Source organism: Linepithema humile, chromosome 1 (assembly GCF_040581485.1).
Source record: "Linepithema humile isolate Giens D197 chromosome 1, Lhum_UNIL_v1.0, whole genome shotgun sequence".
NCBI classification, from domain to species: domain Eukaryota; kingdom Metazoa; phylum Arthropoda; class Insecta; order Hymenoptera; family Formicidae; genus Linepithema; species Linepithema humile.
Window position 1 is genome coordinate 9,509,873 of NC_090128.1, and position 27,514 is coordinate 9,537,386.

The 27,514-nt window shown below is 37.6% G+C and overlaps 3 protein-coding genes across 5 annotated transcripts; 1 reads left to right on the plus strand and 2 right to left on the minus strand.

Annotated features, from left to right (window-relative positions):
* Nucleotides 1–299: 299 nt before the first annotated feature.
* On the minus strand, nucleotides 300–2,966 carry LOC105672817 (U2 small nuclear ribonucleoprotein auxiliary factor 35 kDa subunit-related protein 2). The gene is made up of 4 exons (XM_012367989.2): nucleotides 2,593–2,966; nucleotides 1,893–2,194; nucleotides 1,256–1,798; nucleotides 300–1,033 (listed from the first exon to the last, which is right to left on the minus strand). The coding sequence occupies exons 1-4, from the start codon at nucleotides 2,842–2,844 to the stop codon at nucleotides 649–651; spliced, it is 1,482 nt and encodes a 493-aa protein (XP_012223412.1). The 5' UTR covers nucleotides 2,845–2,966; the 3' UTR covers nucleotides 300–648.
* A 1,094-nt stretch (nucleotides 2,967–4,060) lies between these two features.
* On the plus strand, nucleotides 4,061–6,365 carry wus (TM2 and DnaJ domain-containing protein wurst). The gene is made up of 5 exons (XM_012368072.2): nucleotides 4,061–4,626; nucleotides 4,942–5,089; nucleotides 5,454–5,818; nucleotides 5,901–6,008; nucleotides 6,103–6,365. Exons 1-5 carry the CDS (start codon nucleotides 4,339–4,341, stop codon nucleotides 6,310–6,312), a joined length of 1,119 nt encoding a protein of 372 aa, XP_012223495.1. The 5' UTR covers nucleotides 4,061–4,338; the 3' UTR covers nucleotides 6,313–6,365.
* A 67-nt stretch (nucleotides 6,366–6,432) lies between these two features.
* On the minus strand, nucleotides 6,433–26,699 carry LOC105672863 (uncharacterized). 3 transcript variants are annotated; one of them, XM_012368059.2, is made up of 11 exons: nucleotides 26,159–26,699; nucleotides 23,947–24,055; nucleotides 19,057–19,212; nucleotides 17,016–17,373; nucleotides 15,606–16,022; nucleotides 14,694–14,881; nucleotides 10,575–10,704; nucleotides 9,234–9,374; nucleotides 8,814–8,998; nucleotides 8,523–8,734; nucleotides 6,433–7,394 (listed from the first exon to the last, which is right to left on the minus strand). In XM_012368059.2, exons 2-11 carry the CDS (start codon nucleotides 24,016–24,018, stop codon nucleotides 7,271–7,273), a joined length of 1,983 nt encoding a protein of 660 aa, XP_012223482.1. In that variant the 5' UTR covers nucleotides 24,019–24,055; nucleotides 26,159–26,699; the 3' UTR covers nucleotides 6,433–7,270. The 3 variants fall into 3 exon arrangements, with proteins under 3 accessions (XP_012223482.1, XP_067216099.1, XP_012223483.1); XM_067359998.1 differs by lacking the exon at nucleotides 26,159–26,699 and adding an exon at nucleotides 24,605–24,884; XM_012368060.2 differs by lacking the exon at nucleotides 23,947–24,055 and having other exon boundaries at nucleotides 26,159–26,695.
* Between the last annotated feature and the right edge of the window lie 815 nt (nucleotides 26,700–27,514).

A 27,514-nucleotide genomic window follows, 5' to 3' on the forward strand; every position in this document is an offset into this window, starting at 1 on the left:
ATCAGTCGATAACATTTCAGTCGAAATTTTTTGAATTATTCAAGTGAAATAGACAACAATACATTAATGAAATAATCGCGATTAATGATTATGAAATATCGAGAGCTTGATTGATTGATTAAAACACGGAATATCGCTCGGCAAACACAGATGCGAATCTTTATCTCGCGATAAGAAGTATCATGATTAAATGCACAAAGTGATATTTAAGATATCTCATGCAAAAATATTTAATCTGTTATTACCAATAATGTTTTAATGGATTAAGACGATAGGAAGAAACACTTTGTTATAATCCATTAATTTTTTTAAATATTTATTTTCATATTTATGTATAAACGTTATCTTATTTATATCGTACATCTATTCAGATAAAATTAAATAACAGTCAGAATCACTATAATCAACATCACAATAGTTGAATATTTTTATACTGTATGGCAAAGTACCGATACAAAATATTGTTCTTTTTCATTTAATCGAGTTTGAGATCCTGTCATCATGAGATAAAACTATTTTTGGTATTAAAACTAAATCGCCTGCTGACAATTCAGTTTTACAGTCTATATCTTTGGATACTCTCCAAGAATATCTCCTCAAATATTTTCTTCTTACAAACTTGTCATTTTTAAATGACTTTCGTCATTTTTAATTCTTTTTCCTACAAAGTTCGTGGCCGTTTTCATGGTGGTTTCTCCTTTTAGATTCTTTTTTATGCTTTTTTGAAGAGCGATGTATTAATGCAACTTCTTCATCGCTGTCTTTGTCGGTGTGAGCTCTCTTGCGTGAGCGCGGTTGACATTGTTTCTCGTGCGACATCGCGCTCTTCGCACTCGATTTTTTACTGTGTTTACGATTCCTTTCGCATGAGGATTCCCGCGACTCTTGATTATCTTTTTCCGTTGGTTGGAAGCGTTTCTTCTTCAAACTTTTCACGCGTTGATTCAGTTCGATCTCGGGAGATTCGGACCATCTCCAATTGCGGCTTTCTCCACCACTGTCACGACCGGATTCTTCCCACTTAGATTTTTTTCTAGTAGAAAAATAAAAAAAGTTAATTAATTACATGGCATTAAATTAAAAAGTTTATCAAAATCTTAATCTTTTGATAGAATATTGTATAAATTCCATTTATTGTTAATTTTAAAATTAATAATAAATAGAATTTATACAATATTCTATCAAATACCATATATATATACATCCAAATATATATAGTATATTTTATAAAAAAAAATAAATAACAACGGCTTACTTATGTTTCCTTCTGTCGCTACTCGTCAAGTCTCGAGGAATGGACAGTGTCCTCGACCAGCGAGTTGAACTTCTAAAACCGTATTTATCCTGCGGATTTCTGAAAGGATGAAGAAAATTGCAGGCTCTGTAGCCCTTTGGGCATTTAGGCATGCCGCAAATGGCATTCTTCCAAGACGTCCAGTTGACAAACTCGCAATTGAGTTTCTTGCCGGCGTACCAGCGTCCATTCAGATTTCTCCAAGCCCTAGCCGCCTCCCTTTCGGTATGATATTCGACGTACACATTACCGCGCAAGTGAACTTCAACATTGCGACAGCATCTGAGAGTCTTAATTCTGCCGAACGATTCCAGTTCAGATATGACGTCTTCATAGAACTCGCGAAAGTGATTTTGCGTTTCCGAATGTTCAAATTCGAGGGCTATATCGGTATCGTATTCTTCTGAATTTTTCTCGAGGGAGAAATGTGAATAAAATCCGGGTATCATAATTATCTTGTTCAGGAAGAATCTACGGTGATTTTTGGAACATATATCTCCAAATCTGAAAGCGTTAATTATATTTATATAATAAATTATATCTATTATCATAATTTATTATAATATCATAAATTACATGTATCTTTTTTTATACCAACCGGCAACTGTTTGTTTTAGCAAAAAATGGACAGATATCTTTGCCAGGTTGGCTATCGATGACCTCTCGCAAAGCTTCGGGCGTTTTTATTCCATTATCGATATAATTGTTAATTTCTTTCTGCAACTCTTCCTCCTTTTGAAGCTGTTCTTCGTACTTCCGCTTTTCTTTTTCTTTCTTTTTTCGCAGTATTTCTTGCCTCACCTCAAATTCTTCACGTAGTTTCTGTTGTTGCTCGAATTTCTCTTGCATTTCCTTCGCTTTTTGTTTCTGAATAATTTGCCATTCCTTTTGCGCTCTTATCTTAATTAAACAAAAGAACAAATGGAGACTTAATTATTTATAATGAGAAATTACTAAATTATCAATAATTTATTTTAAATTTACATACAAGAAAGAATATTTTAACATTTGCATAAATAATCATGATTGAGTGAATAATTGCTACATTGATAATTAATTGTTAAGTATTATATAAAAATATATAAATAATAATTTCTTTTGGATTAAATTTTTAAAATACATAAAAAAAAAATAATTTTTTGTTAAATTTCAACTTTAATTTTATCCTACAATTTTAATTTATCGAAATGTTGGATATTAAATGTGAAAAAAACTACAAGACAATATCAAAAGTCAATAAAAAAAATTCTTGGTCAAGAAAATATGTAATATTATATGATTATAGGCGCATTTATTACCTCTTCTTCCAGCCAGAGTTTCTCCCGTTCCGCGCGTTCCTTCTGTTCCCGCGTTTCCTTTTCCTTCTCTTGTTCCTCTTGATCTGCGCGCCATTTTATATATACTGCATCACGCTCCAGTGCTGACCTCAAACGTTCTTCATTAGCAACGCGATCGCGTGCAGCTATCTGTCTAAGTCGTCTGCGACGCTCCTTTTTCGCGATTTGACGCCATTCTTTATGTCTGAGTCTTGTGGAGTTTTGTTCCTCCATCTTCACACATCCTCACGAACAACAGGAGATACGCTCAACAATATAATACTCGAAGACGATTACGTTGAACAGCTGATCAACTATCGGCGTCAATGTATCCACGCATGTCTCCGCCATACTGTTTTCTGGCTGCACGGAAGATGCAACGATCATCAATACAAGTTTCTAGGAAATGAAAGAATAAAATTATTTGGAAACTAATTACAAAATGTGATATTGATATTTGGTGCAGTATCAAGTCTTGTGTTAATTTTGTATTAAATGTGTGGAGATTGTATTTTTTTTGTTACATATATTAATGTGAGATTTAAAAAAATATAAATTACTGATGTTATACGAAAATCGATATTATCGAATATTCGATAATGTTACATTTTTATCTTATTTTTAATTATATAATGATATAAACCTTCTGCAGATACAAACCAATGCAGAATGCAAATCTAAAAATAGCACAGAAAAACATGTTCACAATGTCATCAAAAGATGGAGTTACTATTATCAGTTCCGCACTGATTATGAATTATGAAGATCCATATAATTCAGATGTGTGTGTGTGTGCATAAATTCATTTGTAAAACTTAAATTTATTAACATATGACCGGTTTTCTTGCTATACTAGTAGTATTACAACTTTTAGGAGTATGTTTTATTTTAAATCCAATTGATATTTTTTACAGAAATAATATCTGTATATTTCTTATAAACATTACTATAAGAACAACTAATTATCTATGAATATTAGTTAATCTTTAAATTAAATATAATTTATAATAATATTTTGCCTAATGTCTTAAATAGTCGAATCTGCCAACAAGTAAGCAGTTTTGTACAAATTTTTATATTATGACATCACGTTAAGTGCAACAAGATGTGAGATTCTTTTCGTTTATTTTACGAAATACATAATTAATTTTTTTGATGACCAAGCTCAATATTAAACAATAATAAAATTACTTACTTAAAAAATGTAATAAAATATGTGTAATACACAATTGTATAATAAATTTTATTTCTAAAAATATAGTGTTGTACATTTTATAAATTACTAATAAGTCTATTTATTCATAACTTGCGCCCACATGTCCTTTTTCTGCAGCCTGTTTGTCGGATTGTTACTTAATTTTTGTATAAAAGACGAGCATAATCTTGCTTCTTACGCTCCTGAACAGATACCGTTGCTAAACAGGGGGATCGTTGAACCGGTAAGGTAAGGTGGAATCGTGGCCGTCATTCCACAATAGGCCTCCAACAGACCAAGTCCGAGAACAGCGAAGAATTATTACGTGCGAGTAATTTCGATTTTGCTGTGAAACAGTTTAATTTTATCTGTAAAACAATTTAATTGTATCTGTAAAAATGCATAAATAACGACGACGCAACAGGATACGTGCTCTTCATGTGCGGTACCGTAATTTGTAAATAGAAGGATATGATATCGAGGCGATCGTCCACGTCAAAATGAACAGTTGATTTGACACTTCGGAAGATATCATGGGGAAAGCGAAGGAAAATAATTTGAAAGTTGAGAGGAGCGAAGATGTGACAAAAAAATCAAAACTCTGGGCTTATTTATTGTGGTTGTTTGGTGGGCTTTTCGGAGCACATCATGTATACATTGGCAGGGACGATCAGGCATTTTTGTATATCAGCACGTTCGGTGGCTACTTGGGTTTCGGCTGGCTCAGAGACATTTATCGGATACCCTCGTATGTGGCCGACGCGAACAATGATCCGGTGTTCATCGAGGATTTTAAGCGAAAAGTCAGAGCTAATCGAAAGGTAAATAAATATCCGGCGCACGTTTGAAATTCTTGCTGCGATAAATGATTGATATTTTCAGTTTTGAAATACACGGTCTTTCGTAATACACTGATTCGCGTAAATGCACCTTTGCTCGCTATTATTGCTATCGGTATTCGAAAAATTGATGACGTAGTGTAACACGATCCACGCTGGCGTAATAAGATTAAATATTTAGTCGAAAATTATTTGTAAATTCGCAGCAAGGACGTTGAACGTGAGGAAGTTTGCGGACGCAAATACAACTTGACTGACCTTATAGATCGATGATGAAATCGAACTTGTTGCTTACAGCCGCCGTTTTCTACGATGCGATTTACAGCGGAAGTCGCCGTCGCCTATTTATGGGCCGAACTGTATATTAATGCAATCCCGCAGGAAGAAATATATGGCATTAATTTCAGGCATTTGTTAATTCTTGTACCAGTTGTTATCGCGTTAGGTAAGAATCGTGCTAGATACAAGAAAAGCTGAAAGGTCTTTGAATCAATTATTGATGATGTGTCACATTTTCTTATCGCGCGCTTGCTGTAAATTACGAATGATAATTTTAAGGTCACAATGCGGCATTGAACAAAAATATAACATTACCTTGTTAAAAGATAGTCTTTCCTACAAATTTTGTTTAAAAGTTTTATTTGGAATATATTATATTATCTTCGATTTAAAAATCTTTTCTATTAAATCAAAATTCTGATTTTCTCAATTAAAATGTCAATATTACTGTAATATGTCGTTTATAATTAAAAAAGACAAATTATATAGATACAGTTATTTCAGTGAAATATTATTTAATATTTCAATAGGTATTTGGACGGTTGGAAACGTTGGTAGAGAGCGGGGTTCGATATGGGCGGCACTTATCGTCGCTTACCTGCTGTATCCCACCTTGTATTACATCGGCGATGATACCATGTGGCTCTTCTTGATGATAGTCGCCTCAAGTCTGAGTTTCGACACTTTTAGCAAACAATGGCGATTGAAGCCAAAAAAGAAAAAAAGTTTTATGAAACGAATGACAAGTTTAGCTTTAGCGCTTACGCTTTACTTTGCCGTAATCTGCAGTTATTTGTATTTCAATGCGGTTGTCACGGATAGCGAAGGTGAGGAAATCAAGTTGTCGGAAGCGATTCAGCATTTCCTCACTTCGCCTATATGGACGGATCTCAAGGTAAATCTATAATTTGTTAAATTCTGAAAATTTTAAACTAACTTTAACTTCTTTTATATGCCAATGTCTTCATTATGTCTAGGCAAGTCTGGAAGCTACGTGGAATCAGGCAAAACACCAAGGCTTCTGGGCAACTTGGGCGGCATTGGTGGATCTTACAGATCCACGAGGTGAAATAAACGCTTATAAGGTCCGGTGGTTGCTCGCAAAATTTTATCAAATTTTATCGACATATCGCTCCTTAGGAAGTTAAACAGTTTAACTAACACGTTATTATTTTTCAGGTTTTGGATCTCTCGCAAACCGCATCGCAAAATGAAGTCACGGCACGATGGAGAATTTTATCTAGAGACAATCATCCTGATAAAGTTAAAGGATCGGAAGAGGAGAGACGTAAAGCTCAGGAAAAATTCATGGAGATTCAGCAGGCGTACGAAATTCTGTCGCAAGCCAAGAATCGCAGGAAACGACGGAATCGTCGTTCCGACGAATAAGCCGTGTCCACTTTTGACTCGAAAAACAATAAAAGACAAAAAGATCGATGAAAGATTCTTCATTATCGATCTCCATATCCGAAATATAGTACAATAATTAACGCAATCAAAACACATAAATGAATGATAAGACATTTATTTAAACAACCATCAGACAATAACTGTATATAAAATCTTGTACGTAAAACGCGTATTGTAAGTTGGAGGGAGACTTGCGATCGTCGTGACGATCGCAAGCTCGCCCGATCATTTTTAACCGATAGAATCTCTAGATCGCTTCGGCGCATACTTTAAGATACACATTTGCATTTTTCAAGAAAATTGAAATTTTATTTACAAGTAAGACGATGAGGATAAAAGATTCGGTGGATCTTTTAATATGAATCGTCCGATGTGACCACTCTTGGGCGCAATTTCGCCGATCTCTTGTAAACTGCGATCGCGCTGTATTTCGCTCCGCCACACCGTACGATCCATTATAAGTCTAAACTAAAAATAAGATTTGATCATCATGAATGTTTGCGCATCCGGTCGTGCGTTGGTGGTTTACACCGAAAACAATCTCGAATACGAGCCATAAACATGACAACATTTTAAGCAGCTGTTCGCTGGAAGTCATGATTTATCGGAAGCGATCGGATTTCGAAGGTCTTTCTTTTTAATCCTCGTGAAAACGTCCTTTGAGAGAAATGCATCGCTAATAATTCTTCTGTCGAGGTAAAAACGAAAAGCCTACAATCTATTTGAAGGACCGCGGCTCCGGACGACGATCGGCCGATCGGTTTTTACAGGCAACAGTGGAATTGAATAACACGTAAATGATCTCAAATAGATCACAAACACTCTCTTCATCTCGCTGCTTCTGCGTCAAGCAGACTTGCGTAATCTCCGTTCGCGATTGTTCAACGCGAAGCGGGCAACTAAACGCGGCTCTTAGTCGCGCAATTTTTACATTAGACTACTTGCTTTTCTTTTTCGAGCGCGGCGGCTTTGCGATGGAGTTCTCAATTTTATCTGTGAAATTTGTGCTGTATTTTTCCGAGGTCTTTTCCAAGAAGTCTTGTGGTGAAACCAACGTCACCCTAGAAAATGGCACAATATTTTTTGTTTTGAAATTGCACATCAGAATTATTTGTTATTTAGCATATGTAATTTAAAGAGAATTATTAATTTCTATAAGAAATTATACTTCTTTATTTCTATATAGAAATTGTATTTTTATCGTTGCGATAGATTTTGACGCACATCTGTGAGCGTCAAAATGATCAAGAACAAGCCTGAATGAGGGACAAAAGTATTGTTAAAAAAGGTATAAAGAATCCAAAAACCCTTTAATGACATATTTTTGTCGCGCAAAAAATCTATATTCTATATAAACGATATAAGTTGCGCCTACGTTTACAACTTTTATACTGCAATTTTTGGAATTAAAATTTCAAGTAAAGGAAAGCTTTAACTTTCCTTAGTTAAATTTGCCGACGCGAAAACTCTGTACAAGCAGTCCAGCTTTACCAAAATCATTATTTATAAAAAGCTGCGAACATTTATTATACCTTAATCGGGTTCAGTAATCGCAGCAAATTTTTCACAGGTAATGATTTCGGTAATTAATAACCGGATTGTTCCGCATCGGTATACCGATGAGGAAAGAGAACGATGTTCAAAATCGAAGATTTCTTTCATATACTTTTTTTCGCTTATAAAAATTATATAATTAACGTTTGCATTAAAGAAGTATAATTTATAAATTATGAAAACTTCAAGCTGAAAATGCTGCGGAAAACTTTCTTTACTTTTAATTTTAATTTGCCAAATTTTGTTGTATAAGAGTTGTTAACTGCAAACGTTAATTACATAATTTTTATAAGCGAAAAAAAGTATATGAAAGAAATCTTCGATTTTGAACATCGTTCTCTTTTCAGCAGACAATATCTCGTAAATTCTACGATCATCTCTGCACTCACACATCTGCCGCAAAATTTCGCTCATTTTTGACCCTATCTAAATATATATTTAAGTGAATAATTAGACTTGCTCCAATTTATGTATATATTTTTTAATCATATACCTTTGTAATGACAAAAAATAATAAGAATTAAAAAAACGCAGATATTGGAGCGCAAAAATATCAAAATAGCCTTTTTTGTTGTTTTTTTTTTCTTTTTGTAAAGACCATACGTTACATTATTGTTGTATGCAGAATATCATACCTTAATTGAGGTACACTCAGTGGTCGCAGCAGACTTTTCACCACGGGTGACGGTTTCGGCAAGGCCGGACTGCTCGCGCAGAGAGCCGCGCTGGTAAGTTGCGACACGAGAGAAAAGGTTCGATCAGGGCTGGAGGTGGTGCGAAAAACTTTCCTTATTTTCGATTTCAACCCCGAGGGTTGCGGCATAGGAGCCGTAGGTACAGGCGTCACCTACGTAATTTACATAGAATTTATATTTTCTGCGTGAAAGAAGCGTCCGAGTTAGAGGAAACTTTGATTTCTAACATACCTTTCCTTGTAATACTTTCGCAGCCAATTCAGGCTCGCTACCCCAACGGCAGGACGTTGTCCTCTCTAGCAGACGATGTCTCGCGAATCTCTCGATCATCTCGGCGCACACATATCTGCCGCAAAATCTCGCCCACTGTTCGGCCCTTAATCCTCTACCATGATCACGTAATGTAGGATTTGCACCTGGAAATTTATGAAAGAAACTTTTAAAACGACGTGTGTACGATAATATATTTTTTTGTATAATACAATGATTACAATAAATTACATTTATAATTATTTATTTATTTGTTTATCATTATTTTGCAATAGTTAAAATTTAGTACAGATTTTACGAGACTATTATTTAAATTATCAATTAATAAATTAAAGTTAACATTAGCTTTCATTAAAATCAAGTTGAATCACTCGAACTTACCGGCGAACAAAAGAATCTTTGCGCATTTTGTTCTACCTTGAAGGGCTGCCTTCATAAGTGGCGTGAAGCCTAAGGTATTTCTTGCGTCCACCTCGATATCCGGACATCTCTGCAGAAGGATGTTGAGGCATTCGGTCTGTCCTGTCCGCAAACACGTAACAAGAAACATGTACTGACATCATCGGCGGCGGTTTTCTCGCACGCGTGCGATATTTCATAACTCCCGATATTTTGGCTCAAAACGTTTTTCGGCACGCGTCATCGCAATGTGCTGCTATGTTGTGCGAAACGCTTCAACGTTCTCGCTATTTTCGGCACTTGTGACGCGATGGAATCCTCATATCGGCACGAAAGCTCCACCGGCAAATTTGGCATTAGATCGCGTTCTGCATCAGTATTTTCTGATGGCCCTTATCGTCGCTTTGTATTGTATATTATTCTCTTAGATAAAATCTGACAAAGGAAAGATCAAGATCTGACTCGTCAATTTATTAAATAATTCATAGTTTTATTCCCTTTCAAGTCGAATTTCTATGAATTTCCAAAGCTGATATGCTTAACAATAAGAAGATTTGATTGTCTGCTTCATCCGTTCATTATTTTCTCGTTTTGTATCAGCCTTCAAACGTTACGTTTGAGTCATAATCTGAATAATACCTTGAACTTTGTCCTATGTTATGCTTTCATGCCTACAGTTAACATAACTACAACGGATGTATACAAAATCTGTTTTGCAGCCACGTGGCCGTTTGCTGTCTAGCAAGGCGGAATAATTGCGCCGCGGAAAAGAAGCAGAGATAAACACTGAGGTAAATTATGTTCTAAACCAACCTGGGGTCGCTCCCGAACAAACGAATTTTAAAGATTCTTACGAGAACTGGCACGCACTTTCGACGCCTACTGGTTGCTACGCTCGCACATCGATGCAATATTTATTCTTGTCACTTTCCTTATGAATAAACGCACTCCTACTCTCCCGCGTTTCGCCAAGTTCATTTTTAGAACGCTGACTAAAATTGTCGAAGACGATATTCTGAGTAACAAAAAAGCAATTGATGCTTACGTAATCTCTAAGTTACTGGACTAGAATATTGATAAAAATACCGCATTAAAAATATATTTTAGCGGTATCAATGATATCGTACTTTCAATCACTTCGCATTACTTGATATTACTATAGAATCTGATCACGTTTCTGTCAAATATTCCAGAGATTTAATTCTGGGAAATTACGAGATCAAACGGATTAATACGCAACGCGTCATTGATATTTTACGAATATTGTGCGTAACCGCGCACAATCGCAATACGATATTATTTATAACATAATCGATCACTCACCAGCCTGAGCGGCAAAATGGAGCGGTGTGTTACCCTCGTTATCGGGCAAATTCGGATCCACACCTTCGAAAGAGAGCGCCAGCTCTAGCATCGTCGTCGCGCCGTTCCCAGCCATATAGCTTATGGCCGTCTGTAAACAAATAATCCCAGTTTATTTTGCGCGAAAAGTATGCTCGTGATTACGCAAACTCGCGCTTCGAACAAAACATTATTCACTCCTCGGCCTCTTCGCACGCGAATGTCTCTTTCACGCACTCGACCGTGACCTGAAATCCACGCGATTCACACGTTTCGCGGCACACATTGCACGAATTTAATCCACTAAATCTAAATATCGATAACTGAATGCGGATGAATGCGCAGATTTTGAATTAAAATTTGTCGATTTGAAATAAACCGATATTCCAGATCTCTCTTACGCTAAATCGCCACACATTTTCCATGGTATACAAAGTTTTCATCGGATTTATCTTTGAATGCTATTTCACTGGTCTTTGCTTGATTGACGCGTAAATATATATTGGAATGGAAGCGAACATCGCGTTTTACATCTGCATTGTGGGATAGCATGACAATGTTCTCTCTGTAGGAAGATGTTCTCTTTTCCGTCATTGTTTGCAACCTTCGCCGACATCGAGATGCACAATGGACTATCCGTTAAGAATCAATTTATTAAGTGGCTATTGACGTTCGAACGTTATTGCTTTGCTTGCGTCAGCCAGTACGCCGGTATACAAACAAATGTTAAAGCACGGACTATGCCAACAAACGTTCAAAAGAAGACGCATTTGCTTCTGAAACGACGCGCGGATCGTGAATCAAGCACAACGAGTTCTATTTCATCTATTTCAAACAAAACGGAACGTGCGAGTTAAACAGTTGTTTTACTATTCTCAAATGGAAACTTCTAACACTCCAGGATATTTCTACAATTTTTAGTTATTATCTAAAGCTCGCTTTCGTAATTGACGTCAGAATCCAGAACAAAATTCTATTAATAATTTTACAAGCCGTATATATTCCCGATATGTATTTCGCATGTGTGCGCATTTCGTTCGTTAAATATTTTTTTATATTATTACGGCGCGTAAAATTATAGACAGAATCCTTCTCTGAGTTCTATCGCAAATTAATTTCAAGCAGAACTGTGTCAAGTAGTTTGAGATATTCATTGACAGTCGCACGTCAACTCCGCGTGGACTCCTCGATCCGATTCGAATCATTCATCGGCATCCATCTCATTTTGCTTCAGGTAATCGAACATCTTCTAACGCCCGTCCCAGGGTTAATATGTAAATGTCCGCTTTACGTGCTGCGTGCAAGCGATCGCGAGCGCAATTTCCCGACGCGGCGCGCATTGTAACTCGCAATCATCCTTCCCGTTCCACGTGCACGACCTTAGAAACGGCGGCGATACCGCGGGCTCAGATGTTATCCGTCACAATTACCCAGGACACCTACACGCTTCCCTTCGTCCCGACCTTAATGCAGCGTTCGCCGGCGGCTCCATGAAGGTCGACCGCATTCTAGCTATGGAAGAAGAGACGAAGCGCGATCCGACTTTAATTGCGGCGCAACGTCGTCGCACGCGGAATGCGGTCAGCGCGGGAGAACTCCCGTATGGGATCGAGATTACGCGATCTCGTATCGATTCCGAAGTACGAAAGCAACGATGGGAAGCTAGCCGATCGGTTGAATAAAGCACGCGAGTTTAAGATGTCGGCTTATTAAAATTTCAATAAAGCGCGAAATTTACGGCATTGTCATCTTCGAAGGTATTGCATCGGCCTCGTCCTCGAACGAAGTCGTTCAATGGTAATGAACGCGAGTCATCATCGTGAGACGTTAAACTCCACATGTCAAGAGCATCCTTCGAGACGCTAATTGCAGCGTCTGTAATATCTCTTTGCAAACATCGCTCATCGCTCATCGTGCGATTGCTCGTTCCTGATACGCTTATCCGGATTTTCTCGTCTCCAAAAGCGACATGCATCACGTGTGCTTTTACATAAGCTCTATATCGCACTAATATTAAAACGAATTTTTTTTATTCATTTTTTATTTAGTTTAATTATTTATATTACATCTTTTAATTGCACATTCTTCCTTTGATTAATGGAAAACTTATAGCTTTCAATACTTATTCAGCGGAGCTGAGACTTTTTTATTTATTCAATGTACCAAGGCGGTGGGCGATTTTCAAATATAAATGAGACTTTTTTTTTCGTGTGAGTACAAATCAACGCTGACAGGTGTGTTTATACTGAATAAAAGTAGGGATGTCTATTTTAGCCCTGCATAGTCGTGATCTCATGGCAATTGTTTTTGTAATTGTTGTTACAATGTCTGAACAATTAGCATCGAATGCTGTTACACAACGCGGGGAAGAGACGCTATCGGAGGCGCAAGTGTACAAGTGGAACAACAATTTCTGCGGGGAACACAAAGAGGTGTAGGAGTTAACACATTCCCGTTCATACGTAATTGGTTATTGAGGCAACCAGTTTCTTTTTATAGCATTTTAAAATGACATTTTTAAGCTGAGTAAAGTGCATGGAGGCAAGGGGGTACACAGAAAAGTGTATATATATTGTAGGTTTTTTTTCAAATAAAAAAAAGTTTAATAAAAAGGCCTCGTTTATATTTGAACCGCCTTCGTGTATAAATTGTTTAATTAAGCGTGCATGCACCAAGAATAAAATGTTTACTACAAAAAGAGTACAAATAAATTTTCGCTGAAAAATACATTCCAGTATTTTCCGGTACGATTTACATGTTTGCGTTCAAAATGCGACCAATCTTGTATTTCTCGGCACATGATTTTCCATTCGGCTTGTTGTAGAAGCGTACAGAGGGGTGCGAACGAGCACTTCGGTACTTTTCCACGAGGCGATGTGGATGTGGAGATAGGCGTTAATGAAACCACGGTGAGCATGGAATTTTTGCCGAATCATATCGTCGAGCGAGTTGGAAAATCACCGGCGATGTTTGCGACGCGCTGGCGGTTGAATCCGCTCTGTCGGATCGATCTCTCGCCGCTTAATCTGCACGCTGGCCCGGAAAACAGTCCGGTTAATTATACAGAGTTTCGTCAGCAATTAGAAAAGTTCTCTACAGGCACCATACTAATTACACCGATTATCTGATCGCGATGTACCGCAGTGTGAAGCCGCATGAAACAAATCGATTCTCTTTAAGTTAATTAGAAGAACCTTTCTGAAAAAAAACTTTAAAGAAGAAATAACAGAGAAAATCACATAAGTTAATCGCATTTGTTGTAAGCTAATCATGAACACGAATTCGATTAGATAAAAAGAATTAAATTATCTTGATTAAAAAATCGTTATGTTACATTAAAGAAATTAATATTATGAGAACTATATTTTTTTCATTTTTAAACTGAGAATCTTTCTGTATTAATAAAATAAGGACATATTTTTTATACAATCTCATCAAATTGATAAAAGTGATAATAAGGTAGTATTTATTTCGATACGTTAATTTCTGCTCATCGGCAATCAATCGTCGAGCGAGCCCGCAGGGGTTGCCGTTATTGCCGTGCATTTATGCATAACGCGCACGACCAATCGTTTGAGGAACGAAATTTGCGCGCATCGACGCCGGAATCCCAGCCAGGCGATTTAAAAATAGACCTATTCGAAGGCGAAATTTGTTTCCTGCCGTCGCGCGCGACTCGCTCGGCCTTAATTGCACTTTCATCGATCGCGATTCGCGCGCAGTTAATTACGGATCGCCGACGGCTTTCCAATCCGTCGGATTCGTTTAGCGTGATCCATTTCGCGAACGCGTATCTCTCCTCTTTCTCACAGTGCAGTTTTGAGAGAATTTTGAACGAGATATCGACGGAGCATGTGAAAATAAATAATTCTTGGTTCGCTAAACCGAGATCTTTCATATATATTTAATAGTTGTTTATTCAATTTTTCGTCTTCTCCACACTTCTCCCCGATTAATCTATTCCACTATTACAAAATGGAATTTTTCCATTTTACTTATATTATGCATGGAAAGATAAACGACATATAATATGAAATTATAGTGTACAACGATAATCGAGGATTAATTACTATTTTAAGTAATTAAAAAATATTCACTCACCCTCCCGCTACTGTCGACCACGTTGACGTCCATGCCTTTCAGGCCTACTTTTCGGGCCTGTGCGACAATTTCCTTCAGACCTATGTCGTCTGCCTCTCTGGCGGCCCTCAGAAGGGCCGTAGGGCCCCCGGAGGGTATTTCCCACGAAGGCGGCACTTTTGCTTTAATTGTCTCTTCACGCACGCGGTCTGCAAAATTTATATTTGCCTCTTAGCCGCTGGCTTCTAAATATCTCGACCGTAGATAAGCTTTATTAGATTATTTGCGCAATACTAAATAATATATCAGACTTTACTACTAATAATTTTACTTTACACTCCGGATCACAGTTTGAAATCGGCATGTTACTTTAAAATTGCAAACGACACTCTGCAGCTTCTACAGATCAATTTGTATCGGCAATTTGTCGCAGTTTATTAAAGCGGCGTTATTGTCAAGTCTAAAAGCTTTTCCGCATTGATCCGCGATGCGACTGGAACGAACCCGTTTATCGAAATTCAAATATTCTACTTATCAGTTAGTGTACTTTATCGCGGCATATGTCACGCGACAGGATCAATTCCGAGGCGTTAATAAGCGACGCGACGCGTGTCAACCCGAAGAGTGTCATGCAAACAAAAAATCTCGACAAATCGTCGCTGCTTACGTAATGGTAAAGATCTGAATATCTGCATCGCGTTGTTACATAAGACAATATCGGACTTCAGGAAGTACATAACTCGGCGAGTTTAACTGTTTGATAAAAGAACAGTGAATGAGAAAAAACGTATTGAAAATATACTCTACTATTAAAAATAGACACTACTATCTTCCCTCAATAAAAATTAAATCAAGATTTTAATCTGAATATTAAATTAATCAAATTTGCACATTTATTAGAGTAGAATTGAACGTCAGTCATGCGAAACTCACCTTGAAGCACACCCTTGCGGTAGATCTTGGCCTCGTGGACAACAGGCTTGCGATACGGCGTGCGTTTCTCCGCGAAGCTGGTGTCGGAGCTGAAAGAGACGGATTTCTTTACGCCGACGCCTTTCTTCTTCCAACTCGTCGACAGCGTCTGAACGCTGGTCGACTGCTGTAGCGGACGCAGTTGTCGCGCGTTGTCACTCGTTAGGATCGAGAAGTAGCCTTTCAGACCAGAGTACCGCGTGGACGAGGAACTGCGGAACTCATAACCGTTGGAGCCAAGGAACTTGGCCGACTCGCCGTACCTCTCGGCGAGATCGCTGGAGGGATGATGCGCTAGATTTACCAGGAAGGCGGAAGACCTCTTCAGAATGCCCTCCTCCGGCACCCGCTGCAGCGTTCTCTCCCGCGCTGGAAGACCTGCCACGAGTCACAGTTCTATATTCAGCCGGTGTCACTTTCCGCGGTGTTCCTCGCCGTTCGCCGGCCTAAATAGACGCATCTAACGGCACATGCAGATGTTCGCATTGCCGTAGAAATACTCCACGCGAGTATGCTTTCGCACTATCGTGCAGATCGCGTGAGACTTATGGAACTTCGCGCGTCATTAGGATCGATAAAAAGTTTATTTATTTTGTTTCGTTCCAGCCGGAGCCGATAGTTACGACGGGCATGACCCCGCGTGACTTGTTTGTTCCGACAGAAATTCCAATTGTATAAATAGAAATAAAGTGTTCCTCCAAAAGCACAAATTATTGCATGGCAAGAAATGCAAATTTATAACAACGGATGATATTTAGTTTATCTTATTCGACATCGAGTTTATTTTTACAGCGTATATGGTTTTACTTCGATAACAGGTTTATTGTGTTAATTGTTATGAAGAAGTCTTGCTTTATTTACTCTCATTAACAATTCTAATCAAAACGTGTGAGATATGCGATTTCTGTTCGATACTTTATCAGTAATCCGTGGAACGAATGAAGCAAAGGTACAAAATATCACCCACGTCATCGTCGTCTTTTCTAAAGCCAAGTAGTTATTAGAGAGATATAGACAGACAGGAAATTAATTTTTCCATCAAAAATAGTATAATGTCGCAAGACGCCGCGTGTTTAGTATCGTAAACAACTAATGATAGCCGCGTGATAATTTCTCTTTCCAAATTAGATAGATTTTTAGAAGAGCAAAAAAATAAACTGCAATTTTTTTTTAAATATAGGAACAATCAACGGCGCAATAGATAAATTAGCGCACAATGTTGAAATATTAATATTTATGAGTTAATTTCAATTCGTAAAAATTGCATAAAAGTGCCAGTCGCATTTTTTATTAAAAAAATATCAACATAAAATTAAGAACTACTGTAAAAGGTGGTGTGTATAATTTTCATTTAAAAATTATGCAGCGTACCTTCCTTCAAGTCCTTCGGCACGGAAGCAGACTTGATTATTCCTCGTTGAATGCCCCTCGAGATGCCTGTTCTAGGCGCGTCCTTTGAGATATCCCTTGACTTGTTCGGCTCCTCTTCGGCGAGGATGCCGCCCTGAGAGGTCTCCTCCTTGGAGTGGATTCTCCCGTTCACGATCGTCCGTTTCTTGCTTGTCGTCGTTTCACCCGCAGCGCGGTTATTTCGAGCAAGTTCGCCCCTAGAGGCGACGATGCTGTAGTTGTTAACCACACAACAGGCAGTACTCGATGTGCACTTCACGCGTCTGCGTGAGCAGTTTTCTTGCCACCTGGCTTGCTCCTTCAAGATCCGTTGGATTTTCTGCCAGACGCAACGAAAGGACGGAAATTAATCTCTAGAGAGAAACTGAAATTCATTGATCTGTTCTAGCTTGCGATTCATCTAAATTTCATTTGACCGTAAACTCAATAATCCATCCAATAATGCAACCGATAAGCTATATATTTGTTTATCGCCTTACTTAAATTTGCAATTCTTTATTTAAATTAAATTAAAATATATTTCCATAATTGTAAGATCTCTGACAAGTTTTATATAATTTTTAAAAAATTTTAATGATGCCGACGAAAGTGGTATCCAATTAAATTTTGATAGAAGAAAATAGCTTTAATTAAATTATTAATTAGCAATTGGTTTATTGTTGCAACTCAAACTTTTATTTTTAATTGTATAAACGATAGCGATTATAATTATACGATTATAATTATCAAACGCAAGTTGATTTTGCTCAGATTTTCTCCGCACGATAATAATCACCACTCTATTTACGAAGCACGTCACAAACGACGCATGTCGCCGAAGATTCTAAAATTTGTCTCATATTTGTCCCACGCACATCACGCATTGTTCACCGGACGTCACGAGTATCGGAAAAACGATTGACAAAATTACACGTACTCTAAAGAGAGATGTTATCCTCTCGTAATCTTGTCTTTGACGTCGATCGACGCACTACTTCCGACGACTAAATCGGCTCCAGTCGCACGATCCTTCTCGGGAAACGACTCGCGCCTTCCTGATGGGCTTGCAAGTCGTACACGCGAGAGAGTTCTAGCCGGCTCTCTTTAAACGCGCTATTTATATGTCAGTTAAGCTCTCGCGTCGGTCGGTGTCTCGTGTGCGCACGTACACATATGTGTTATTAAAACATGACTATAAGTCACGTTTACGTCTTTCTTAAACGTTTATAAGCATTTCGTACAGTTCATCTGTTGCGCGCTTATGCATCGTTAACACTTTCACGAATCATAAAATAGCCAATAAAAAAATTGCGATCCGAAAAACAGCCAAGATAAAAAACTGTAATCAAATCTTAGGCTAAGGACACATGGATGTTTTAACAATTAAACAGTAAACAAGCGATTTTTAAATGTGTGCTATTTTTAAGATGTTTAAAATAACTAATAATATCTAAATGATAAAAACAATTTCACATTTCAAAAGTTATACGATTTGCAATTGTGTTAAATTTATAATTCAAAAATACATAAATATTTAAACTTACTATTGATATTAATTATAAAATTATTGAAATTGCAGTGGAAAGAATTATTTTTTAATAGCGCATACAAAAAAAATTAGCGTTATTTTTGTATACGTTAAATATATTTGCGTTTTAAGCGTCAAGAATTGATCAAAATTGGGGTTATTACGAAAACGATTTATATCGCTTCGCTCACAGATGCCAATAGAGAAGTGTCTCGCTTATTGTATGCATCCACGTGTACCACGCACACAACTTGTCAACTGTCTTTCTTTTTTTACGGAATAATCACAATGTCCAACTTCGCGGCCGTTCAATGCGCGAGAGTCCGATACCGCGCGTCGACACTTTGCGGAGGAGTCGTGCGACCCACGAGATAGACTACTACTCTCGCTCTCTCGAGGCCGCGAGACGTCGCGCGACCGACTCGTCGATGATACGCGTCGACGTAATGAAAACGAGGATGCACGACAAGAGGGGGACAGAGAGCGAGAACTTACTTGCTGAGTGGTGGTCGGTTGTACAGTGGAGACAACGACGTTGTTGTCGCTCCTAGTAGTAACGCCGTCGGTGACCATGGTGGTGGTTTCATTGCCCGCCGCGAGTTTCACCCTATGACCGCCTACCATCGTCGAAGGTCGGAGCTCGGTAACCGGCTGCAAGAGATAGCAGAGTTTGCTTAAAAATTATATTACAATTACATTATATTATTGTACTATAAATATTTAGTAATAAGTGAGTTCGAGAAGAATTTTTTTGGCATTTTACAATAATTTACCATCTACGCCTATAAAAAAGAAAAAAAGGAACATAATTTTATTTGTTTTGTCTGCTTTTTTGCTTGATCCACTATTATGGAGTCGTAAAATTCAGCATGAAAAGAGGAGTACTTTATCAATCAATTAAAGATCGACGGATGACCATTACCTGGTTTAATCTAGATTTTTTTCTTATTGCTAGTCGACTTTTATGCTTGACCGAGAAATGTAATGATACTCTCTGGAAGCTGTAATATAAATTAAAACGCACTCACTGAGAGACACTTTTATCGGTGAGGAGCTCGAATCGGCACTCCTGTCACGCAAGCCTCGCGATTTCCGTTAAAGCAAGCTCGAATCGTTTCTTCTCTCAACCTACATTTCTTTTTATTATTCCACGATTCATCGAGAGAATTATATTCATTAAAAATTATGAGAAATATGTGACAAAGCTCGAATAAAAAATTCTTTTGATTTTACTAAGTTTTCATAGCTTCTTGTAATTAAATCAATTTTTTTATTAACATTGAAGTTTTGATACTTTTTTGTTATATTATATATATAAGTACCAGAATTACACACATATTCCAAAATATCGATTAAATCGAAAAGTGTATACCTTACTCTATCAATCAAAAGGAGGAATTTCATTTTTTGTTTATTTATTCAGCGTTTCTAATCAGACAAATGCTGCAGTTTGGACGAGAGCGTGCTTCTAGAAGTGAATTGTTCCCTTTTTTTTTCTTTCCGCACTCGTGCTGGCGCGCCGTTAACTTTACGACCGGCGGAAATTACTCGAAATCCGAGGCAAAAAGCGGGCAAGGCGATTCCAACGGTGAAGCCCATCTCACGGTGCTGGCGTAAAATTATGCTTTCATCTCCCCAACGTGCGCACAGCTATTTCGGCGCCGTTATAGCGCACGGTATAATCCTGTCAACGTGTAGTCCCCCTGGCCATTCGCCAATATTTTGAATTTCCCAATTTACACCAGTTTATCGATGCTTTTCAAAGAATTTCGCGACATTTTCAAAGCACAGTTCCTTCTCGAAGCAACGAAAACGAAACATCTGAACAAAGAAGTAACTTCACTAAAGACTGTGTACAAACTTCTTTTTTTATTACTTCAAGATTTTTTCTTTATTTGAGTGTAAATAAATCTTACATCAAGTTTAATACAATAATTATTTAAAAATAAATTAGAAGTTTGAATGTCAAAGGATTGTGTAAAAAGCGCGCAATTACTTTTTGCTGGGAAACCTCTGATTTTGAAGTTGTCAAACAGTTCACAATTTCCGAAAGCTACATGTAACTTATTGGGGACGAGGATTTGTGAGAAAGCGAAACGATAATTAACACGACGGGTGTATAGGAGGTAGGAGGCCCTGAGATTTCGCTTCGTTACGTGAGTTGAGCGAAACTGGCACGAATCGACTATGGTAAATGAGCGCGGAGTTATCGCCCCAGTTATCGAGTTTTCGTCGCTCGATTCCGTCCGTGTTTGCTCTTCCCTTGAACAGACCCGTTTCATATCCAAACAATTGCGTCGCTCTGTGAAAGCTTCCGTCGGTGTCGGCGCGAGCGTACGCCGTACGGAACACTATCGGATGCTGTAAAATACGACACTCTCCCTCGTACATCTATCCTATGTGAACGGTGGTCCTCTACGAGATGATCAATGGCCGGAAGAACGATCGCCGTTCGTCACAAAGAGAGAAAAAAAAGAAGCTCTTGTCGCGCGCAACAAATTTCACTTGACATTTTCCCGACGCTGACATTTCGTACGGACTATTCTTGTGCCACGAAAACCGCAGAGTCGCCGCGGGCGTGATAAGAGCCGCTGATTAATCAAAGCGACGGAACGCTATCGTGAAACAAGATTAGTTGCGGCGGCACGTAAGTGTCATATCTCGACAGTTTGCGGCTAGAATTTCAATAATATGACGTCAGTCAAAACTTCACGTTGTATCAGCTTAAAACGTGCCTTTTGTTCAGCTCATTAGACACTGCTTAATTTTGCATAGACACACGCTAAAAAATACTGTTTATATTATCGCAATTCAATATATATAATTGCTCCCTTTTCTTTCCCTCAGAATTATAACTAGAATTATTACAAAAGTAATAACTCCACATTAATATGTGTTTTACTTTCATCAAAATAATTATTAAATTTCTCAGTAAATATGTAAAACCATGTCGAAGTAAAAGTGCAATTTTCTCCGTCGGCCGCGTAATTCGGAATTACATCTCTTCTCTTAAAATTAACAAAAATGAAATGCGTCAGACGTACGCAGATGCACTTCGAGTGCGCTCACGGAGTAACAAAGCGAGCGATAGGGAATATTCGTGGATTAATGCAGCGGAATGTCGGCCCTTGCATTCGACATTGGAATCGATATCCCCGATGCACGCGGGGGCTGATTTATAAACGCCGAGCGTCGTTTCGCCCGCTGTAACTCCATCAAGGAAACGTCAGTGATCAGCGCCAGGCGGAAACTCCGTCTGATTGACTTTCAGCCGTGCGTGCTTTCTGACATTGATTGACCGTATGGCATGAGAACTCGTCTCTCTGGCAGCCACTACAGCATACATCTACTCGAAAGCTTGGAGCGCCTATCTGTCATTAATCGCCTCCGTTTTCACTAGCGTTTCCACGAAAGACGCGATTTGGCGTCCCGGAAAATTAGCCGGAAAATTGTTTTAGATAAAAGGATAAATAAGAAGAAAGTATCTTATATTCGTAACGCTTTAAAGTTTCCAATTTTAATTAAAAAATATTGATTTAAGAATAAAATTTAAATTAGATATTTAAATTTATAAAAATAATAATGTGTGCGTCATTATACATGGAAAATATATGAAAGAAAGCATCTTTGAAGGTTTAACAAGAAATTCAAGCCGTATTAATTATATCAAGAAATCTAATATTTTAGTATCAAGAAGACAGTCACATATTTAAAAAAAAAAAAAAAAATAGAGAGACGTAATTACAGAATACCGCAACGTACAAAACGTCATCCGAATGAGTGACATTTATAAGTAGATAAGACTATATTTGACGGAGATCGAGAAATGGATGAGGAACCTGAGCCAAATGATATAGGGAAAGTTCCGATAAGAGCTGTGGGAGGGTGAGGCATGCCAAACCGAGCACGCGAGCCCCTAATCGCTTCGTCTCGATGAGACGCGACGCCTTTCGTGCCAAGGTCGGCACCCTCGACAAGTTCGGTATTAGAGCAAACTCGCATTCACTCGCATTCACTGGTGAGAACTCTTCTTGTGCAGCGAAAAAATTCCTCCACGCAAATCATTCAGCTTTAGAGTGATTCAGAGAAAATTAGACGCTTTATCGAAACAATGCTCACGCACGCGACTTCTGCTAACTTAATTAAAAATATAATTTGCTAATTACTGAGCGGCCGAGCACATTGCACCTGTAGATATCGTTTCGCGGAAGCGGCGACAGAATTTATGTCGCGGAAGAAGAACCTTTATAACTTCATTTAAATATTAATTGTATTATTCGTTCACTTTTTTTTAAATAATGGTATTTAATTTAATACAATTTATGGTACCATTTAATACAATTCATGTTTTTTATATCAATAAAAATAAAATACGAAAATTCGAAGAAACTTTCTGACTTTAATCCAATATACAGGGTGTTTCATAATGTCCGTGCCAACACTCGTGTGCGGGTAGAGTGCGGTAAACTGAATAGAAAAGTCCTCTATCGTTTTGCAATTTTTGCAATAATAATTGAGATATTAATTAAAAAGGATTGACGAATAATTGCGCGTTGCACGCGGCTAGATTATGGGCTGTGCACTTTAGGCGTGACAGCAACGAGGATCGCACGGCAACGAAAAATATCAACGCATGGCAAGAGCAAGAGTAATACATGTTGTTATTTTTCGTTGTCGTGTGATCCTCGTTGCTGTCATGCCTAGAGTGTACAGCCCATGGTCTAGCCGCGTGCAACGCGCGATTATTCGTTAATCCTTTTTAATTAATATCTCAATTATTATTGCAAAAATTGCAAAATGGTACAGGACTTTTCTATTTAGTTTACCGCATTCTACCCGCACACGAGCGCTGGCACGGACATTATGAAACACCCTGTATATGTATTAAGAGTAATTTAAAATTCAGCTTTTTTATTCATAGTATTAATTATGCTGCATGTTTTTTTTTAAGTTATTCCCCAATGAAATAAAAATGACAAAAAAGATCTTATCTACAGCTTTTTAAATTAGTACAACTGTATATTACAAAGTAAAGTGATTTTGAATATTATCTGATGACTATATTTAAATGCGGCAAATGCTAATTGCAATTTAATTTGTCGGCCGAGTTTCAACATGCCATAACGAGCACATGAAACAAAGCCTCGACAATCTGCTAGGCCACAATGTAACTTATTAAGATTCGTCACATGCCAATTCGTGGAGGATACTAATAAGTATTAATAAGTCTCACGCGATATCATTTGGAATAATAATGATGTTTGCTTCAAAGTCGCGTGCACAGTCGAGTCGTTGACACTGTTAGGATGCTCGTGCCCGCGATGCAAAGTTCAAAGTTTCTTTCAATAAATACACATACACGTCTGAAAGAGATGTTTTACTGACCGGTTTAAATTTGATTTTAAACGGTGTGATGGCCAAGAAACTGGAATCTGTGAGCGTTCCGCTCAAGATCATGACCGTGGTCACTCACGTTGCGATCTCTTTCGAAACACTGAAAAAAATTAAATAAAATTCTTAGTATTTATTTTTCCTTTCGTTTTTTACAATTATTTATATTTTATTATAAAATTTTTTTATCCACAAAAATCAGACTATTTTTAATCTACTCTAAATAGCATTATAAAAATTTTTCTATCAAAAGTGTTTAAATTAAAACTTTAAATACATTTTGCCACAAAAAAATTGTAACATGGCCTTTTGAGTCACACTAATCTCGTGGATGGACTAATCTCTAGGTCACGGTCTAAGACATCATTCTTTTGAGTATCTATACTGAAGCCAGATACTGCGCCATGCGTGTTCTAAATTTGTATCATGTAATTAGACACCTTAGATGAGAGCAAATTCTTGTATCCTTTATGTAACTATTTCGGAGTTTTGAAATAAATTATCTCATATATTAATACGTTTAAAACGCGTTAAAATTATTATTATCTTGCGTATAATTCTGCTTTATATAATATAAAAGAAGTATATTATTTTAAAGAATGTCGCCGGGAGTATAAAATAAATAAGCGATTGATCAAATCAAAAATATTACCTTTGCGCAACCGGTACTTTCTACTCTTGATCAGCCATCGGAATACAATTCTTGCAAAAATTTCTTTTGCAAACAATGTAGCAACGAACTTTGCAACACAAATCGCACCATTTGCGCAAACAGCACTAAGTCAAATCTTTTTCCGACACCGACCGACTTTTCCGAATCGTCCGCTCGTCAAGGGGTTGATTGGCTACTGGGCCAAAGTTTAAATTGCACCCTCGCACCGAAAGTCTCACGAGGGTTGGAGCGAGACTTCGTCATCACGCAGGCGCAAATTTCAGCCAGGTGTTATGATGCCTCGCTGATGGAAAATTAGGATGTTATTCCCGCGCGCTTTCAGGAGACGCGTCGCATTTCTGGATGCTCGAAAAAGCCCGTGGCGGAATTCTAATTGCGTCTCGATTTATGGCACTTTAGTTACTGTTTCGCTTTACACGCTGAAACGCACAACGCAGATTTTTCGAATTAATTAAAATGGACAGACTGTTTGGCAGAGAAAGAAGAGTGCTATTTTAATAGTGAATTGAAATCGAAATCGGTATAATTTTGATGAGCTCAAGTTTAGTTTCCACGGAAAAAATAAATCTTACGTCAATTTGCGTTTTTTCCACGAATAAACAGATTATTTTCGTATGTTTATACCGTCATGATTCTCATCTTGCAACTCTGTTTAACATATGTGTTTAACACAGATTCATTGTTTTTTTTCAATATGGAGAACTTTTATTTTTTTCTATTTCTGTATTTTTAATTATTTAATCAAATTTCATAATCTGATAATACAAAGTGAAATTCTATCTGTATCAAGAAAACTGTCAATAATGCCAGCTGGAATTTTATCAACAATAATTCGGCAAATACCGGCAAATCGTAATGATTGCGATATTCAATCAGAATTATATTCAGACAACATTAAGTTCGCTCAAGGTCTTCATCTAGTCACTTTTTTGTTTTCCATTCTATTTTTACATTGTGGTACACGGTCGTCGCGTTACAATAGGCACACGTGCTCTATCCAATAATCCAATAACAATTAGAAAATTCACTAAAAATATAACATTTAAAATCATAAATCATTTCTTTTGTACTCGAGATTTCGGTTTTTGTTAAAATCGTATGTCTTCTTAAGGTTGTCAAAAAGATTTTAGATATCTTAGAAAAACTCATCTATAACATGAAATGCAATTTTACTTTTAATTTTCTAAAATATTTTACACGCGCGGATTTTATCATTATCCATGATCGGCTTATTGCACGGCAGTAATGTTTGATATCATCATGCATGATTAGAAACGTGACAGCTGAGTAAATCTAGTGAAATTTTAGCGATATTCATCAAAAAGGCAGAAAGCTTTTTGTTCATACAAAATGACATTGCTTTCAATACTTTTTATGAATTGTCTTTTCCATATCTGTTACAAATTGTAATTACGAAATTAAAAATGTATATATTTATGTTAAGATCTCTGTGATGTTACTCGACAAATATTATAATAATCTCTACGTTTCTAAATGACCATGAATATATGTAATTTCACACGTTGAACTTACCCAAATTATCAATTTCTGGCTAAAAGCCGCCGGTAGCAGTCATCAGTGTCATCGTTTAACCAGAATCGCCGGGTGTCGCGACGACCATTTACATAACGTTGCTCGGGGACGGCTACACGATTGATGGCCCGCCTGTTAACGTCGAGACGATGTCCCAGATCATGTTCGATTTACTACAAGCGATTGCGCCGTGGGAATCTGTGCACACATAACGCACGCAGTTCGCGTCGGCCACTTCCGAATTATTATTGCACATTGTATTGTACGCGCTAAAATGACTTGGAGACACGAGCACTGCGACTTCGCGCGAAGATCGGCGAGCGGCGCGTGTTCTATTTCTGATCGTTTTTCGAATCGGATATGATTAAATAAGAGCGACCGGGGAAAAACGAGCGACGATCGAACGATGGCGCGCGTTGAACTGAAAAAAATATCGGCGACAGAGTGATCCAACTGTCACGTTGCCACCGGCGGCGTAAATACGGACGAAATATGCTCGCGAGCCTTTATCTTTAAATTTCGGTCACCTGAGGTGTTTGCACGCATCTCGTCGAACTGCGACAATGATAATAACTCATTGCGAGAATAATTTTATGTCTCGTCACGAGATAATGATACACGTCACTGAACACTACGAGCTGGCAGTGCTTACTGAACGTTCTATAAATAAGTTTCGGGAAAATGATAGCTACACTATGCTAATTTTAGAGATACATACTTTAATTGCACTTAATCTTAATATATTTAATGATAGTAAAGATAAAAAATATTGTGGTAAATTTTGGCACAATTTATATAAATATTTTGATTATTTCATGTAAAATATAGTTGCAACAATATTTTGGTTACAATGACAAATTTTCTGACAAATTTAGAACGGACTTGTTCATAAATAAAATTTTCAGATATCTAGAATCGTAGATCTACAATCTGAAATCATTACAAACGAGGTAGAAATTATTGTAACGAATATCGTGTGTGTTAATCAGACGAATATACGTAATCTACAAGAGATGATAGACAACTGCAGCCAATTGCAAAACGAAACATGCATGCAGTTTAAGATAATAAGTAACACGGCGATTCGCCGGCGATTGCATGCGAAAAGTTGGCCGAGAAATTCTGAAATCTCGCGGCGGATATGAGTGCAAACTCTCGCACGCACGCGACGCTTACGTCCGAGAATCAATATTTGCCGGCGCTTCCAACGAAGGAGCCCGTAATTTCGAAAGGAAGTCGTTGGCGCGAAGAGCAAAGTGGTTTTCGTGTCTGTTCGTGACGGACTATTAGCTATTCGCTGAAGAGTTCGCTGATCGAATGTAAATCGTTTCACTGATACTTATCTTTGACATTGAT